Source organism: Ursus americanus, chromosome 3, assembly GCF_024610735.1.
Source record: "Ursus americanus isolate L20-20 chromosome 3, mUrsAme1.1.p, whole genome shotgun sequence".
Lineage (NCBI taxonomy): Eukaryota > Metazoa > Chordata > Mammalia > Carnivora > Ursidae > Ursus > Ursus americanus.
The window spans coordinates 73,840,115-73,860,213 of NC_142129.1; the positions used below are offsets into that span (position 1 = coordinate 73,840,115).

The window sequence follows — 20,099 nt, forward strand, 5'->3', positions numbered from 1 at the left end:
ATAATCTCAGACCCCTCAGATATGGCAGTAGGGAATGATTTATTCTTACATTCATTTAGCAATGTCCTACTGCTGAAATGACAGTCTTAATAAAAATAGAATGAATGCTTCGAGGAAAAATATTTAACAAGAATATTTTGATCACCTATTATGAGAAAGACATTGCTGCAGTTCTTAGGCGTATAAGATGATAAAAGACAGTATGACTCCGTAAGGTATCACCATTTTCAGTATAAACTTGGGTTTATTTGTGATAATCCACACTTGGTTTCCACATCTCATCTTGGACTCAAGGTACTTGCTGGGGACCCAGGTACACTGTGCAGCTTTACTTGTTTTTGAACAACGGCAGAAATAGTCTTACCTGACACAGCGGGGAGGGTATAATTGGTTGGCTAATCAACAATGTGGCTAAAACCTAGAATCTTTTAAATTTTTTTCTTTTCCTTTTTTTTCAGGGACTCTTTAAAAATTAATATATTAAATGTGTAATTCAAACTTAAAACATAAATATGTATACTTCTGTCAAGTTTTTGGAATAGAGTTATGACTTTTTTTTCACATGGGTCTCATGATTGGGGTTCTGTAATCTCATTTATACATGATGTATACACACAATAGTTATCATTTGTGATTCTCAGTTTTGTTTCCTGAAAATGGGATGGAAACTTGAAAATACTTGTGAAGTGTACTGTGAGAAAGTTCCTCTGTTTTTAAGATTTGTTCACCTATCTTTTGGCGTGCCTGCTCAACTTGTAATTCAAAGACAATAGTTGTTAGAGGTCCACCTTTGTTGAGTCACTAAAGTGAATGAGACAGTGTAATTCTATTACTTAGCATTTCTTAAAATATTTAACTTAATTTTTATTAAAACAACTTTGCCTTTTTCACTTATATTTAATTGATTTTTGTGATATTCATCTGAGTCATGTATTTACAGTAATAAGCTCAACGGGAATAAACAGGTTTGAGCAAACCGGACTGACTTGATGGCAACATAATTCAACTGATGGGAAGAGAAGTGTGTGGGCATAAAGAAGGAGAGTATTAGCGATGATTGTATAGTGTGACAAGGGTCTCAGTAGGTATGTTTTAAAGAAGATTATAGAAGAAATGGAGAGTGTTAGTTTTCCAGCAGGGCACTTACTTGCATTATGGTTAAAGTTACAACTGCAGGGGTACCTGGGTGGCTTAGTGAGTTAAGCCTCTGCCTTTGGCTCAAGTCATGATCGCAGGGTCCTGGGATTGAGCCCTGCATCAGACTCTCTGCTCAGCCTCTCCCTCATGCTCTCTCTCTCTCAAATAAATAAATAAATAAATAAATAAATAAATAAATAAATAAAATTCTAATAAAAATTAAAAAAAATAAGAAGATACAAGTGCTGGGTAGACTCATCATGTAGGTGTGGTAGTGTGGTCTTGAGACTTTGTTATGTAATGTTGAGGGACACTCTACACATGGTTATTTTTTGTTTTTGTTTTTTTAGAGAGAGAAAGGCAGGGGAGGGGAATAGAAAGAATCTTAAACAGGCTTCATGCACAGCACAGAGCCTGACATTGGGCTTGATCTCAGGACCCTGAGATCATGAAGTGAGCCAAAATCAAGGGTTGGATGCTTAAACAACTGAGCCACCCACATGCCCCTCCGCATGTGGTTTTATTTTTTATTTATTTATTTATTTTTAAAAGATTTTATTTATTTATTTGACAGAGATAGAGACAGCCAGCGAGAGAGGGAACACAAGCAGGGGGAGTGGGAGAGGAAGAAGCAGGCTCATAACGGAGGAGCCTGATGTGGGGCTCGATCCCATAACGTTGGAATCACGCCCTGAGCCGAAGGCAGATGCTTAACCGCTGTGCCACCCAGGCGCCCCCACATGTGGTTTTATCAGGGCTCTTCACTCATCAGTGATTCTCTTGGCTTTTTCTTCTTCTGTGTCTTGGTTCTATCCTCAGGCTGACTCCCCTTATGATAGAAAAACAGCTGCAGTTGTAGTCCTCCCATCTACATACCCCCACTGATCAGAAGGATTCAAAGTATCTCTTCAGGTAGCTTCAGGAGGAAAGTAAGGACGCTCTCTTCCCAAAAGCTTCCAGCAAACATCTCTTTTTTCATTGATATAAATTGCATCATGGGTCCTTCCCAGAATGAATTACTGTGACCAGCTGATGCGGTGTGCTGTTTGGCTTAAACCCATCACTGTATATGCATGAAACATATGGAATGAATGAGAGAGGTAAGAAACTGGAATGAAAACTGCGGTTCTATAAGAGGAGAAAGAAGGGGGAGATGTCCACTATAGGCTGCAAACCCAGTCTATAAATTCCTTAATATGGTGATCAATTTAATCAAGTATCATCCTTGAACTTACAGGCGTTATTTTTTACAGTAGGGAGAAGTCATCTAAAATATTTTTCTTTTTCTTATTATTATTGATGTGAAGTAGTGTTGGAGTGTACCGGAGATAGATATACACATTACATTGAATAATGTGAATTATTTCATTCGGTGTCTCAGAGGAGAACATGGCTTAGTGGCTAAGAACACGGGCTCCAGAGACACTGGATTCATATCCAGAATATTGCACTGTTGTAATATGACTACCTCTGTGACCTTAGACAAGTTTTGTAACATAAGACCTCAATTTCTTCATCCAGGAAATATAAAGCATCATAAAGTTGTGGGGATTAAATAACCCATATAACACACTTAGTACAGTATCTGGCTGCACTTCTAAATGTTATTTTTGCCAGGGTCTAATCAGAATTGGTGTCCTCATTACCATTTTGCTACCTGGAAGTCTTCAGGGGCTCTGGAATCAAACCTCATGCTGAATCTTTGAAAGAAGCTTATATAACTTGAAAATCCATCTTGTTTATTTTTCTGAGTGAAATGATAAATTCACCACTTTTCTTGCTCACAATATATATGTAAGAGTGAAAGGAACTATAACAACATAAAACAGCAATGTTGAGCTATAAAGGCTGGGCAGAAACGAGTAGACTTAAAGTCAGTAGAGGCAAAAATCAATCTATGGTGTTAGAAGATAGGGTATGGATTAGTCTTGGTGGGTAGGAATTCAGTGACTGCAGTGGGTTTGAGGGGAGACTTCTGGGCTGGTCGTAATGTGCTGTATCTTGATTTGGATGTTGGTTATAAAGTATGTCCATTTAATGAAATTTATTTAGTTGTATGCTTGTGATTTGTCCATGTTTCTTCCTTCCTTCCTTCCTTCCTTCCTTCCTTCCTTCCTTCCTTCCTTCCTTCCTTTCTCTCTCACTCTCTTTTTTTTTTTTTTTTTGTTATACTTATCAGAAAGGTAAAAGTGAACATGCCTGACTTTCTTTGGATCAAGAAATATAGCTCCTTACCTTTTGTCCAGACTAAAAGCTATGCAAAGATAAGCCAATAGGAACCTATTTCTTTGGAGGAAATATGACCTTACAAGGACAGTCTCTCCCATGATTCCATGGTATGAAGGGCCAGCTCCTGAGATGAGTGATTCATATGTGAGAAGAGACATTTCCTGGGAGAGTGGAACTTGAATGACCAAACGTTTCTCTTTTGAGGTCTAATGTTATAAAAATCTTTTAAATGGGTGGTGTTGGTCCTAATGGAAGACCATTGTCAGAATGTCCTTAAAGTCCCCCAGTAGATTGCTAAAGATTGGGGAAGGAGGAGAATAGTCTGCTAATGGAAGTCTGGAGGTTCACGAATGTAGAACACATCTGTTCTGGAACATGTGGGCCATGCTAACTTAAGCCAATCTGTACATCTCATCCTTCCAACCACCGTGATTGTTTCAGACATGGGTGGAAAACCAGATCAGAACAATGATATCTAAGGTCGCACTTGCTGAGCTATCTTGTTAAAAGAAAGGTAAAGAAAAAAATTCAATTGTGGAAAATGGCAGAGAAGACATCTTTTTTGTCCTAAATGTTGAGGTATAGCATGTAAAGTTGGTTTTATTGTATCTGTATTACTGTCACCAGCAGGGAAACCATGAGGCTTCCCTGGAAGGCCATTATATATACAGATCCTGAGGATGAAGCCTATGTTACGAAAGGCAGAGAGGAGAGATGGAGTGAAAACTGAGTCCTTGATAACATAGACTCCTTTATTACTAAAGCCAATTTGAGTAGGTTTTTATCTCATAATATACTGATTGTTCAATGGATTCAAGAATTTGATTATTTTAAGAATGCATGTAATACAGTTTTACCTAATTTAACGTGTATATAAATATTGACATGGGAAGGAGCCACATAAAATGATTGGTCTGAGTTCCTTAACCCTTGTGAGTAGTTCTGTTCTCATCTTTCCTAACTTCTACCTCTATGTCCGATTTATTTATTTATTTATTTATTTTTTTAAAAGATTTTATTTATTTATTCGACAGAGAGACAGCCAGCGAGAGAGGGAACACAAGCAGGGGGAGTGGGAGAGGAAGAAGCAGGCTCATAGGGAGGAGCCTGATGTGGGGCTCGATCCCATAACGCCAGGACCACGCCCTGAGCCGAAGGCAGACGCTTAACCACTGTGCCACCCAGGCGCCCCTCTATGTCCGATTTAATTTTGAAGGATTTCCAAAGATTACTGTGTCTTTGTAATTTTTTACATGGGATTTACTATACTTCTTTCAAATAGGGACCAAGCTAAAAATTGTCAATAAAATGTTGTTGAATAATGACTATTTTTAGAAGTAGACCTAATTTCTTTTTTAATTACGGGAGGACTTCTTTTTTTAAATTTAAATTTAATTTTGTTTAAATTCAGTTAATTAACGTATAGTGTATTATTAGTTTCAGAGGTAGAGTTCAGTGATTCATCAGTTGCATATAACACCTGGTGCTCTTTACATCATGTGCCCTCCTTATTTATAAAACCGATTTCCTTAATTTAAAATTTATTTTTTGAGGGTATGAACAAAGTTTTATTTATTTATTTTTTAAATTTAAATTCAGTTAATTAGCATTTAGTATATTATTAGTTTCAGAGGTAGAGGTCAGTGATTTCATCAGTCTTATAAAACACCCAGTGCTCATTACATCATGTGCCCTCCTTAATGTCCATCACCCAGTTACCCCACCCCCCCTCACACCTCCTCTCCAGCAACCCTCAGTTTGTTTCCTGTGGTTAAGAGTCTCTTATGGTTTGTCTCCCTCTCTGATTTTGTCTTATTTTATTTTTCTCTCTCTTCCCCTATGATCCTGTTTTGTTTCTTAAATTCCACATATGAGTGGGATCATATGAAAACTGTCTCTGACTGACTTATTTCGCTTAGCATAATACCCTCTAGTTCCATCCACGTTGTTGCAAATGGCAAGATTTCATTCTTTTTAGATAGCCGAGTAGTATTTCTTTGTATGTATATACACCACACCTTCTTTATCCATTCATCTGTTGATGGACATCTGGGCTATTTACACAGTTTGGCTCTTGTGGACATTGCTGCTATAAACACTGGGGTGCAGGTGCCCCTTTGGATCATTCCATTTGTATCTTTGGTGTAAATACCTAGTAGTGCAATTGCTGGGTCATAGGGTAGCTTATTTTCAACTTTTTGAGCCACCTCCATACTGTTTTTTAGAGTGGCCGTCCCAGCTTACATTCCCACCAGCAGTGTAAGAGGGTTCGCCTTTCTCTGCATCCTTGCCAACATTTGTCGTTTCCTGACTTGTTAATTTAGCCATTCTGACTGGTGTGAGGTGGTACCTCATTGTGGTTTTGATTTATATTTCCCTGATGAGGAGTGATGTGGAGCATTTTTTCATGTGTCTGTTGTCCATTTGTATGTCTTCTTTGGAGAAATGTCTGTTCATGTCTTCTGCCCATTTTTTGACTGAATTACTTGTTTTTTGGGTGTTGAATTTGATGAGTTCTTTATAGCTCTTGGATACTAGCCCTTTATCTGATAAGACATCTTCAAATGTCTTCTCCCATTCTGTAGGTTGTCTTTTGGTGTTGTCAACTATTTCCTTTGCTGTGCGAAGACTTTTTATCTTGATGAATTCCCAATAATTCATTTTTGCTTTTGTTTCCCTTGTTCTTGGAGATGTGTCAAGCAAGAAGTTGCTGTGACGGAGGTCAAAGAGGTTGCTGCCTGTATTCTCCTCTAATATTTTGATGACTTCTTATAGGCAATTGTTAAGTGATCCGTAACTTGAAAATCTGTAATTCCTAGATTCTAACTATATCAACAGACACCATGAGAGATGATTTCTGCTGAGCACCAGGGAAGTCATTAACAGTTTGGCTTGTCTCCATTTTTAGGTCAACACTCTCATACCCTCCCTCATTCTATTTCCAGTATGTTCATGTTTTCCCAGAATAGCTATGAAATCATGTAATTAGCCTCCAAATCAGCAATGCTGACACAGCCATTGGCATTAAGTACAAAAAAATTGATCAACTTATTTTAAAGAAAACATTCCAAAGGAGTCAGGTCTGCTTTCAAGAGCCAGGGAAAGTCCGATCTGTTAATACTACATTTCTTTCATTACAACATGAAATGGCTACTGGAAACTGTTCCCACATTGCCTCCAAGAATGCCTACTCCCAGAGCAGGAAACACCCCATAGGTCAGATTTCTGCACATGTACTTTGTGCCCATCACAAAGCCAAATGAGCTAGATCCAGATGGAAGTCTATAAAATAACATATTTAAAGGGGAAAAGTAATCAGTGGTGAGGTAGGTGGTATATGGGAGCAAGAATGGGGTCCCACCCAAGAGATTTTTTTTTTTTTAAGATTTTATTTATTTATTCGACAGAGACAGAGACAGCCAGCGAGAGAGGAAACACAAGCAGGGGGAGTGGGAGAGGAAGAAGCAGGCTCACAGCGGAGGAGCCTGATGTGGGGCTCGATCCCAGAACGCTGGAATCACGCCCTGAGTCGAAGGCAGACGCTTAACCGCTATGCAACCCAGGCGCCCCCCAAGAGATTTTTTAAAAGGGAAAATGGTATTTTCCTTTGTGGTATATTCTATAAAATCAATACATAGTGGATGTGTCAGGCGTATAAAAGACTGGCAAGTCAGAAAGACTCAGAAATAAGTGTAAGACATAATGGTGACCTGACTGGTGATGTGTGTGGGTATATATTTGTGAGTACATGCACATATAAAGCAGCACAATCCAATTTTCCCATCTGAAAAATACAAATAATTGCACCTTTTTCACAGTGGCCTTGTGAAGATTAAAGGGAGGGAAGCTTGTCAAGCATTTAGTGTAGCACCTACCGCACCAGAGGAGCTCCGAGGGGGTGGAGAAGAAAGCCGCAAGTACAAGAGCATGCAGGCAATGCCATCCATTTGCCTCCTTTTTCTGCACAGTCTGTGGTCTGCCCAGGAGCTGCTGTAAGTGCTTTGTGTGTTTTAACTGCTTTCATTCGCACGACAGGTACCTCTAAGTACCTTTAAGGCAGGTGCTATTTTATCTCCATTTTGCGAATTAGGAAACCCTCACCAAGGAGTTACTTAAGCCTTACATTGCCGAGATTACAAAGTTGGCAAGTGGACGATTGCTGGAGACAGGATGGATCCCCATCAGTCTGTACCATAGGCATCGATGGAGTGTGAGTGTACCCAGAGCCCACTGCAAGGTTCTGATGGCTTCTAGGGGGTCCTACTTTTTGCCCAGAGGCTTTCTTTTCCAAAATTAATCATCTCATGGTTCTTGGTTTGTGAAACTGCTTAAATTTGCATAATTATAGGTTTACAGGAGACCTCTACATTCTTTAACTTTTCTGCCTGTTTCCAGCCATCTGATGATTTGTAGTTTCTCTTAAGAGCTGTTTAGATTTTCTTGGTTCTTTGTATGCCTAGTAATTTTGGATTTTATCTTGAACATTTTGAATATTATAGGTCTCTGGGTCCTGTCAATATCCTTTAAAAATGTTGATTTTATTGTTGTTTTAGTAGACATCCTGGTTAAGTTCAAACTACAAATCCTGTCTTCTGTGGGCAGTGGTTCGATTTTTAGTTTTTACAGCTATTTGGATCCCATCCCACATATGTCCCACTGTGCCGGTGTGGGACCTGGTTGAGGCTGTATACTGCGGTTTGGTTGTAAAGCCTTCACTAAGCTGTTTTCGGTCTCTGTTGCACATCACATCTCATGGGTGAGCCTAAGACCTGTGTGGGTTCACACAGGGATACACAGATCGAGAGTTTCTCCTTCAGCTCCCTCCTCTGTGAGTTCCCATCTTCCAAGGATATTTTATCCCTGTCTCCTCGCTGGAAAGCTGCGGTTTCTCTTAAGAGTTTTAGCCTCCCCACAACTGTTGTGCACTTCCCATAACTGGGACACAGGGGCAAGAGAAAAAAGGAACAAAGAAAAAAAATGTGAGAGAAATACTTTTGGTTTCTCTTACACTTCGGGGTGTGGGGAGCAGGCCCTCCACCCGTCTTCTGCCTGGAGATAAGGGTTTCTCTCTGGGTTTTAGGAGCCTATAAAACCTCAACTTTCACTGGGGTTTGCTGTGGGGAAGGCTGGGACAGAAAAAAAAAAAAATAAAGATTTCTTCCTCACTCTCAGGCTGGCTACTACCTCATCCTGTGATGAGAAAGAAAGTATTTCTCTTGGAGAGTTTCATGTCCACGTGTGCTACGCAGTAGAATCTGGACTGCCCTTGAGCCTAAGCTGGGAAACTGTTGCATAGGTTGTTCTTTAAGTGTTGGTTTCCTTCCCTAATATGTCTGCTCTTATTCATTTTCAGAGTTCTGGAATATTGATCTTTATATTCTTTTGCAGGACTTTCAGTTATAATCACCAGGAGAACTAGGGTGTAGTGGGCTTACAGCGACTTACATGAAACCAGAAGCTCTTTAAAGTTATCTTTTAAATTGAGATACTCCCTTCCTGTGTAATCATATATTCCATATATACTGTGATATAAGGAACCTTATTCCCCTGGAGTTACCTATTCATTGGTTTCTTTATTCACTAAATAGTTGAATGCCTACTCTGTTCTACATTCTGAAAAGAATGTGGTGGAATACATATATAAATAAGACCCAGTTTCTACCCAAATTTCTCAGAGTATGCACAGAAGACAAATAAACCAGTAACTGCAATACAGAATCAGTGCTATAGTGGATCTTTAACTTTTTTTTTTTTTCACTAAACCCCAAGCAGGGAACTATCTCTATTAAAGGCTAAGCTCTGATCTCTTCCTCATTTTTCGTTTCCTTTGATAACTGCCCATTTCCCTCTTTGCCTTTTCTTTTTTTTTTTTAAAGTACAGTCCGGAAGAGTTGGTTCCAAGGTAGAACTAAATGTTTTTATTTCACAAAGAAAGGCATATATTTAAATTAAAAGTAAATTCTTACTTTACTGGGTTACTTGAGAGGTCTTTAGAAACTAGATACATCTTTTCCAGTGTCCTCTGCCATCATTACCCTTTGGTCTCAAGATCTTATCTCTTATCTAAGGCTCAATCTCTGAGTTACACACTTTAAAAATACATTCTTTCAACCATTGAGCCAATGCTAAGCTATAGCTGTGAGTTCTATTTTAGTTTGTAAAACTTAGTTGCTTAAAATAACAAACATGTATTATCTCACAATTTCTCTGAGTCAGATGCTTGTGCCTCTGGTTCTGAGTCTCTGTTGAGGTTGCAGTTAAGCTGTCAGATGGGGCCACAGTCTCATGTTAGGCTTGACTGGGAAGGATACACTTCCAAGTTCCCTTATGTGGTTGTCAGCAGGATTCAATTCCTCTTGGGATGTTGGACGAGGGCTTCTGTTCTTTGCTGGCTGTTGGTCAGTTCTTTGCTCTGTACCTCTAGTTCCAAGCTATGCATCTCCAGAGGGCTGCTCTTAACATGTCAGCTGACTTGCCTCAGAACCAGTGTGTAAGAGAATATAAGAGAGCATCCAAGATGGAAGCCATTGTCTTTCTGTAACCTAATCTCAGATGTGAGGCCATCACTTTTGCCATATTCTATTTGTTAGAGGCAAGTCACTAATCCAGCCCATGACCAAGGGGAGGGTGATTATAAACCTTAACTGCCTAGATCAGTGCATTTCTTATTTGCTGTAAATAGGACTTCTCTGTGCTAAGTCTTGGGACATGATAGCCTTTGCATGCTAACTCAAAGCATCTAAAATTCCATAGATATTTATCTTTACCCTTTTTATTTTGTTTATTCATATTAGCTTTGAACTACTTCCTTTCCAATAGGTTGGATTCACTCAGACTAGATCCCACTTTTAAAATATCCTGCAGGACGTTATAATGTACATTTATATATTAATAAAAATAGCTGTCTTCCTAAAGAAGTCTCTACTGTCTTTCAAAAAAGTATGCAAAGTATTTAAGACTTCATATTTATGCTTGATTCATGTGCCCGTCTGCCTCTTATTTGTTTGTTGCTTCTTATTTCCCAGTTACTCTTGGGAGTTGGAGGACATTTTGTGATAAAGGAAAATCTTTATCACTCAAGGTCACTTTGGGTATAATTTTTCAGGCCATGTGATTCTGGGAGAACTCTGTAAATTCAAAATTGTATTATTATTTATGTATTAATGCATAACGAAAGATGCACTGATCAAAATCACAGCAAGGGAATTACTGCCATGGAAAATATATACATTCCATTTTTTTCTATGACCTGCACTAATAGGACTATCTCTAATAGAAGAGAATTAACAACCTTAATATTTTAGTTAAGCATTGTGTGATTATAATGGGATGCCACTTTAACCTTCTGCTTGTTGAATTTGTGTCCACTTCAGATTTTCATAAGTTATGTTATATTCTACAAAATGTATTATTTTTGGTTTTCATATGATTTGATTTTCCCTAATTTTTGAAAATTTTCAGTTTAACAAGACAAAATTTGGAGCATCCTCTTTCATCTGTACAGGAAATAATCTACTTGTTGCTAAAGCTAACTGAGCATTATTGACCAAATTATTATCACAGTGCTACAGGAGCACATGGCATATATGTTGAGAGCCCTGGGAAACAAGGGCATGAACATTTTGTCCAGAGGGGTCTGAGTCCAGAGATTGCTTCTAAAGACAAAAACAAAAACAAACCCTGAAATGTAATCACTGTACATAGGTAATGCAGGAGTGCAAAAATCAATTTCTCTTAAATCCTAAAATAAAAGATATATTTCATTATCCTTTGTCAAATATTTTATTCATTGAACAAAATGTATTGGGTATCCATATGTGCCAGTTCTAAGCTGAGAATTGTCACTTCCTTCAGAGCTCATGGTATGATAGATAAAACAGGAGTAAATGGCTTGAAACAGTGCCATCTTTCTTTTTTTCAAATGGGCTTTTTAAGAAGATTTTTTTAAAAAAAGATTTTATTTATTTATTTGACAGATAAAGAGAGCAGCAGGCAGAAGGAGAAGAAGCAGACTCCCTGCTGAGCAGAAAGCCTGATGCGGGGCTCGATCCCAGGACTCTGGGATCATGACCTGAGCCAAAGGCAAAAGCTTAACCAACTGAGCCATCCAGGTACCCCAGAAGATTTTTTTTCTTTAAGTTTATTTATTTCTTTTAGAAAGTGTACACACAAGCTGAGGGAGGGGCAGGGTAGGGGAGGGACAAAGAGAATCTTAAGCAGACTCCCTGCTAAACACAGAGCCCTTCTAGGGGGGCTTGATCTCACAACATCAAGATCATGACCTGAGAAGAAATCAAAAGTGCGGTGCTTAACTGACTGAGCCTCCCCGGTGCCCCTAAGGAGAAGATTTTATTATGAAATATATTGCACATATATAAACTTTTGACCAAAAACCATTCACTACCTTTTAGTTGATGAAGAAAATATTTAGTATAAATGGTGTAACTAGGTAACAATTTTTAAAAATTCTCTCACCAAAGGACATTAACCAGTCTTTTTAATCCCTTCCAAGCAACCTCATCTGAAAATCTTAGTGCTCTAAACCTGTTACTCCCAGATCAAAGACTTTCAGTAGTTCCTCTTTGTTCACAGAATATACCTCAAACTTTTAAACCAAATGTCTGAAGACTTGGGGGGCCTGGGTGGTTCAGTCATTAAGCATCTGCCTTTGTCTCAGGGCCTGATCCCAGGGTCCTGGAAATTGAGCTCCGTATCAGGCTCCCTGCTCTGCTGGGAGCCTGCTTCTTCCTCTCCCACTCCCCCTGCTTGTGTTCCCTCTCTCGCTGGCTTTCTGTCTCTCTGTCAAATAAATAAATAAGATCTTAAAAAAAAAAAAAGTCTGGAGACCTGTGGTCCCAGAAGACTTTTCTAACCCCATCTTTCATTACTTTATTACTTTTCAGCTCCACCTTTCATAATGAATATTTGTTACAACACCGTATTTCAACCAAACCATTCTCTCTCCTTACGCTATTTGTCTGCATGCCTTTCCCTTCACTTGGTTGTTTAACTGGTCCTTAACCAGGGGCAATCTTGTCTTTTCCCTCCTCCCCTCACGTTTGGCAATGTCTGGGGACTTTTCGGTTGTCACAGCTGGAGGGGACTACTGGCATCTAGTGGGTGGAGGTTAGGGAGGCTGCTACAATGCACAGGACAGCCCCTCCAAGACAAATAATTCTCTCTCCCAAAACATTTCTATTGCCAATGTTGAGAAACCCTACCTAAATAGTACTTTCCTTTCTCTTTGTTCAAATTCCAAACTCTTTATGGCCTCTTTTAATGATTATCTCCTCTATGCAAGCTGGTGTTGTCCTTTCCATCCAAATAATCACTCTTTTGACTTTGAACTTTTCTAAGAGAAGTGCTTTTGGTACTTAGTATTTTAAGTAATTTATTTAAGACTAATTTTTTAGAGCAGTTTTAGGTTCATTAGCAAAATTAAGAGGAAGGTACAGAAATTTCTCGTATACCCCTGCCTTCATACACACATAATTTCTCCCATTATCAGTATCTCCCCAACAGAGTGATATGTTGTTATAAATGATGAACCTCCTTTGACACATCATAACCATCTGAAGTCCATAGTTTACATTAGGATTCACCTCTTGGTGTTGTACATTCTATAGGTTTGGACAATTGTGTAATGATAGGTATCTGTCATCATAGTGGCATACAGAGGAATTTCACTAAATACTAAAAATGCCTGCTTTCACCCCCATACCCCCAACCACTGATCTTTTTACTGTCTCCACAGTTTTGCCCACGTCCAGAATGTCATATGGTTGGAGTCATAAAACTGTAAGTAAACATCTTTTTTAAATTGGCTTCTTTTGCTTAGTAGTGTGCATTTCAGCTTCCTTTATGACTTTTCACGGCTTGATAGCTCATTTCTTTTTAGCGCCGGACAGTATTGCGTTGTCTGATCCATTCACCTACTGAAGGACATCTTGGTAGCTTCCACATTTTGGCCATCATGAGTAAAGCTGTTATACATATCCGTGTGCCAGTTTTTGTGTGGACATAAATTTCCAGCTCATTTGGAGTGCAGTTGCAGGATCATCTGGTAAGAGTAGGCTTAGCTTTTCCCGTCTCCTTTTTACACCCACTTCTATTCTTCCATCCTCTGAAGTTCAGCTTACAGTATGTCTTCTTCAGGAAGTCTGTTGGATCACTTCCACTCACAGAATTCTTTCTTTCCTTTAAAATCATTTTATGGAAGTGGTATGGTATAGAGCAGTGGTTCTCAAACTTAAGCAGGCATTGGAATCCTGGTGAAGAGGGCTTAGTTAAAACACAGATTCCTGGACTCCATTCTCAGAGCTTCTGATTCAGTAGGTCTGGGTGGAACCCAGGAATGTGCATTTCTAACAAGTGCCCGGGGGATACTGATGCTGCTGGTCTGGGGACCACACATTGAGAACCACTGCTAAGGGAAGCGTAGAAGACCACCCTTAGCCAGACAGGTCTGGATTTCTATCCCAGTTCCTCTACCTCCAAGCTGTATGTCACCAAACTAGTTATTTTACCTCTCTAAAGCTCAGTTTCCTCACCTGTAAAAGGGGAACAACAATAGATTAATTAGAACTATACAAAATAAGATGCATAAGTGTTATAAAATAGCAGATTTCTTTGGTATTATTTGTATTGTTTATGATAAATACTAAAATATACCAGTTATTATTTTTTTGTTGGAAAAGAAAAAGTTAGAGTGTAGAGATTTGTTGACATTCACAGGCCAAACCCAAAGAGTCTAGTAGCCAGCACTTCCCAGATTGGACTGTGAGCCAGCTACGGGGAGATGAGGAGCAATTGTTTATCATACAGTGCATGTGAGACCCACTTTTGTGTGCATATTATTTCAGAGTGCGTTGATATGTTACCATCTGATGCAGAGCATCCCAATTGGGCAGAGTTTCACTGCAAGTTTCTCAGAGGATTCACTCTTCCTAATGTTGCGCTCACCATGTCTGCTTTTAGCATGGATGAGAACATCCAGTCCAATCTGCTGTGCTCTAAGTGGTAGGGTTGGTTGTTCTTGATGTACGTGATATAAGTTACAGCAGAGATGGCAGGGGGTTGCTTTCCTCACAAGAACACAGTGGGAATGGCAAATAGGACCCTTCAATGGTCCATGTTGATAGGTAATTTCACCCAATACTCTTGACTGGGCTTGGCTGAGTGGCGCTGCTCTAAGATCTGCCTTTAGGTTGAAGGATCAATGTCTATAGAGGAAGCTCTTTTCATTGCTATGGCAACAATAAAAGAGAACACAAAGAAACATGCAAGGCATATTGAGGCCTAGGCTTGGAGCTACCATTTTCTCACTTTTGCCTGCCTGTTTTGGTCAAAGCAAGTTTCATGAGGTGAGAAAGATAGTCTGTCTCTATGATGACATTACACAATCAATTTACCAAAAAATTGGCAAAACGAATGAAGGCTCTATGTGAGGAAAACTATAGCAATTTCAACATAAAATCAAGGTCTGAACAAATTGAGAGGCATACCATGTTCTTGGATGAGAAGATTTAATTGTAAAGAGCTAATTATTCCCAAATCAATTTATATATTTCATATAATTACAGTTAGAATACCAACTTGGATTTGTTTTGTGGAACTGGACACACTGACCTTAGAGTTCAATTGGAAGACAAAGAAAAAAATCTTAAAAATAGACAGAAATTTATCTAAAAGAATAGTGACTGGGGCATCCCATATATCAGAACATAGTCTATAACCACTAAAATTCAAGTAATATATGGAACTGGCATAGGAGTAGACAAATTGGTCATCCAGATACAGAGCAGGAAACATTAAAATGTAACATATGACAAGATTATTTTAATTCTGGGAGAAAAGATTTATTTAACAGTTGGTGCTGGTAAAACTGATTGCCCACCTATAGGAGTGTAAAATTAGATCCCTACATTTCGTATATATAAAAATCATTTCCTGTTCAAATACTTAAATATAAAAATTAAAATGTTAAGAATTTTAGGAAGGAATTTAGGAGGTAGCATACAATCTAGGGAGAGAGAGAAAGCTTAATAATAATAATAATAATAATAATAATAATAATAATAAATCCTAGATTAGAATCCTAGATTAAATGAATCCTAGATTAAAATCCTAGATTAAAAATTACATATCTGAGAACATAAATATTAAAAGTCTTGTACGCAAAATAAACTATAAGCAATGCCTGCAGACAGTCATTAGATTTGGAGCAAATATCTGCAAAGCAGATGATGGATTAAGTAAGGATTAATAACTATAATACTCAGCTTTTACAATTTGACAAAAAAGACAATAGAGAAATAGATGAAGGAGATAAATCTGCAGTTCACAAGGGCCAATCCAAACAGCTGATAAATATATTAAAAGATGCTCTAATGCAATAATAGTCATAGAAGTGCAAACTAAATTAACATTGACGTACCGCCTTATACCTGCCAGACTGGTATACAGTTTCAATGTTATAACAGTTATTGCAAGCAGGGATTCAGGAGCTGGAAGTATAGTTATCATGTTGGCAAATGTGAATTTTCATAGTCCACCTCTTTGGTACCCAACATCACATTTTTCTTTCCATTTATATAACCTCCCCCTCTTTCTCCAAGTCCAGATTTCTAGGTGATGTTCACTCCACTCCATCAGGTCTCCTGGTGTTTCCCTGGGCTCGTGACATACAGACTAAAATACAAGTTATTGGTTCTCAACATAATCATTTGTGGTAATTAAGAAGTACCAGGAAAAACTGCAATATAAGCTTCCGTTTGGAGAGAGACAGTAAAAAAAAAAAAAAAAAAAAAAAAAAACCCAAAAAGCATAAAAACGTCCCGCTGTCACCGGTCCACAGCAAATATCAAATCCTAATGGGTGGGAGTAGCAAGAACTCTGTGCGATGTCAAAGAAGTCACTGCCAATCTATCAGACCCTTCTGTTTTCTGGTAGGTCTCTGTTGTTTCATTCCGCAGCCTCTGGTGCTTGCTGGGGTGGGAGTAGGGGATCCTCCTTGTCTGTTATATTTCATGACCACAGGTGAGGTCAGTTATTGCTTTTTAACAGCTCACTTCTAGTTGGTGTGACTTTGGGGTGCTTGAGGATGGCTTTAGAGGCTGATTGATGGAAACATCAATGCGATATGAGGAGTAAAGTTGGGGATAGTGTTAGGCACATAGATGAGGGGGAGGGGATAACCCAGAAGGGCAAGGAATTTATCTGCTGGTTTCTTTTTTGTGTTTCATCTCTTTGAATATGTAACCTTCTCCAAATGTGTGAGTAGTGTTTATTTGGCCTCTCCACTGGGGCTTTTTTTCTGCTCTGAGGTGGTGGGAAGAACGGAGCCTCAGTGGGTCCCTTCTTGTCTGGGAGGAACACAGGAACTGTGGTGGCTCTGTTATAGAGAGAGAACAGCTGCCGTGCCAGTGCTTGGTGCTTTCTTCTGGGGAGACTGGGTCAGCCAGTGGTATTGGAAGACACTGCCAATGGCATGGTGAATCTGGCCACAAGTGCCTTATTGTTCCTACTGGAGTGGATCCAGTACCATCAACTGCCCCTCACCGAGGGGACTGGGTCTCATGTGATTCCCACCCGTCTCATGCATGTGCAAATTCTAAAAATGGCTATAAAAACTGACTACAATCATATGACACATATTATTTAATATTTACACAAGTGACTTTTTGTTTATGCAGGATTTTATATTTTATCTTGGTCAGTTTTCATTTTGTTAATTTAAGAGTTGGTGAGCAGGATCATAGGAAGGAAGCCAGCTAGTCTGTAGTTCAGGCAAAAGAGGGAAAGGTGGGGAGCAAACCCTTTCTTATTAGGGCTTGCATAGCCAGGAATTGCACTAGATTGGCCAAATGTATTAACTTGGTGGTTCTCAGTGTTGGGTCAGAATCACCTGGGAACTTTGCATACAGTGCACGTGTTTAAGTCTTGTATCCCTTATTAACTCTCCAGGTAGTACTCCAATATGTACTCAAGTTTCAGCTCTCCCTGCATTAACCCATTATACCTGAGGTAGATATCATTGCTCTCTTTATAGAATCCCAAGCCGGGGTTCCCAGAGGTTAAGCTGGATTGGGCTGGAAGATGGAGAGGAATTTTAAAAGGTAATTTCTGCCTGATTTGGTGGGGAGTTTAGAAGCTTGAAGATCATAGTTTATGTTAATATGACATTGTTCTTGCCCATTTCGGTGAGGACTGATGACATTCCAGGTATGCTTTAAAAAAGTATTACACGTTAAATCAAGAAACAAATCTTCTCAGTGGTAGTTTGCCACCTTATATTCATAGCCCATTTTTTCATCAAAATTTCAAATATTATATGCACATAGTTAAAAAAATAAAACAAGGAAGAAAGAGTTTCTCTTTCAATATTAGATGTTTCTAATTCATCCTGGGGACTGGCATGGGGGAATGTTTGTGTTCTTTTTAAGATATGTAAGTCATTTTGTCTCACCTCCCCTGTCTCTCTAACCTTAGCTTCATTAGTTTCCCACTCCAAACAGAATAACATGTAAAGTCTTTCACATGATCTAAAAGACTCCATGACCTGGCCCTGCCTGCTTCTTTAACTTTTTTCCACCATTTCCTTTAGCCCGTCTTACCTCCCTGGCTTGGTGCTGAGGGTCTTGCATTGGATGGATTCTTCGCTTGAAAGATCAAGTCTGGCTTTCAGGTCTTTCTTCAGCCTATTTATACAATGTGTCCCTTAGTGTGGTTTACTTTCTTAGTGGGGTTGGTCGCTTTCCAAAAGTATCTATCTGTTTAATTGTTCATTATATTTCTCCTCCACACATGAGTAAATTCCATGAGAATAAGGACTTTGTCTTTTTCATCTATGTTCCTATAATACCTAGGAAAGAACAGTGCCTGGCCCATAAGAGGGCATAATACATATTTGTTGAATGAATGAATGAATGAATATACCTTCCTGAGGACACAAAAACAGACATAGATGCGCACACACACACAGACATAGACGCGCGCGCACACACACACACACACGTACGAACACACACACACAGAGAAATTTACACCAATAGAATCATGCTATCTTTAAAAACAAAATTGATTATCTTTGAGATTTTCCTAGAAAGACATAGATTAACTGGTATTTTTTTATGGCTTAAAGATCTTTAGGATATAAAATTTAGCTAAAAATAAGAAAGCAAAGGACCGAATGTAATACTATTTTGTGGATGTACTGTAATTCATTTATCAAGTCACCTACTGATGGATATTTTGCTTTGGATTCCAGGAGTTTGCCATTTCAAAAGTGCAGCAATGAATACAATCATGGTGTGTATTGTTTTAATTTTTTAAACAAATTCTCTCTTACTTTAAAATTTTTAATATTTCAGGTGCATACATATTTGAACATCATTTTGTCAGAATCACCGTATTATGTGACTGTTATTGCTGGTTAGGGGGGAGATATTATTAATTAACATTGATACCTGAGAATTTTCAAAAAATCAATATGATTCTTAGAAAACATTGTTCTTTTTACTTTAGCTTCAGACTTACTGTAAGTAATTTTATTCTATGAGAGATGCCAATTTTTAAATAAATTTCCTGGAAAAGAAAGAAGTATTTCCCTTATTACTCTGACTTTTGAAATAATAGCAAGAGTCGGTTAACTTCTCAAGTGTAAAACTCAACAGGGCCCATGCCTGCTGACCCATGAGAAATTTCAAAAGGCTGGCTAATGCATTATTGATTGTACTTTTTCTAATTAATTCTAGTAAGTGGGCAGTTCCTGGGGGTGGAGTGGCGGGGACAGGGCCTCGAGCAGATCATATTGTATGTCCTCTTCTCTGCTCCACCAGTCCTGTTAATCTAGTGCTATCAGGTCATGAGGAACACAGGCAGTTTTGGTGGTGAAAAGTTGCTAAAAGGGCTAGCCCGGGGATGGTGCAAGGCAGGGAGGGAGAGGTGGTTCCTCCAGCTGCGCTGCGTGGTTGAGAATAAGATGCTGTCACGCTGAGTGTTCATAGGTAAGACTCAGGTCCGACTAGCCAGCAGAACCACCTCCTGCCTCACGCTGTGGCTGCTTCTCTGCGTTCCAGTTCATCTTGCACCAAGAGATGATGAAAAGGGGAAACGTAGGTGGCCCAGGACTGTTTATCTGATCCACATATCTTGGATGAGTGTTTCTCAAACGGTTACTTTTGTACCTCTGGACACACTCCAGTTTATCTGTGTTTCTTTTAAAGACATTTCTGTAAGCTAAGCAGGGCCTCCCACATGCTGTTCCCAACCCTAGTCTGTGTCTTGTCATATCACCACCCTCTGGGCAGCCACAAGTTATGGTATTGAGAAGTAATGACTGGCTCTCCAAGACATGGCAGGACCTGCCCTTTCTGAGTGGCAATTCCAAGTCTATTTACACACCCAGCGCCAAGAAGAAAGCAAGCCAAGAGAGAATCTGTATGCATCTTAAGCATTTTAAATGCACAGTGAATTCTCATACTTTTAAGTGTGGCCAAATGAATATTTTGAGCCTTATCAATCTGGTTAGCAATTCCTCTTTCCTCAGGGAGAAGAAAGGGTTTGGCATAAGGTGGGTAGAATGGCAGATGTATTTTCTCTTCTATATCTGGATTGAGTCTAAAAAGAGAGGTTTTCTAAGTAGAAGTGCTAGAACTCAGTTTAAGCCACAGAAGTCTGAAGATAGGGGCTATTTTGAACCCACCTTGGTCTGTGTTCCTCTTTATTTTGTC

The 20,099-nt window shown here is 39.0% G+C and overlaps 1 protein-coding gene across 7 annotated transcripts in view; it reads left to right on the forward strand.

Moving 5' to 3' along the window:
• Positions 1-20,099, forward strand: part of ELAPOR2 (endosome-lysosome associated apoptosis and autophagy regulator family member 2) — a 251,496-nt gene that overhangs the window by 30,136 nt on the left and 201,261 nt on the right. For 3 of the 7 annotated variants that reach the window (XM_087861112.1, XM_087861113.1, XM_087861115.1), the window contains 2 exons: positions 11,343-11,477; positions 13,121-13,164. In XM_087861112.1, coding sequence (XP_087717238.1) covers positions 11,402-11,477; positions 13,121-13,164 — 120 coding nt within the window. In that variant the 5' untranslated portion in view covers positions 11,343-11,401. Of the gene's footprint in view, positions 1-7,184; positions 7,359-11,342; positions 11,478-13,120; positions 13,165-20,099 lie in introns of all 7 variants that reach the window. The other 4 variants (XM_087861114.1, XM_087861116.1, XM_087861118.1 and 1 more) reach the window with 2 other exon arrangements.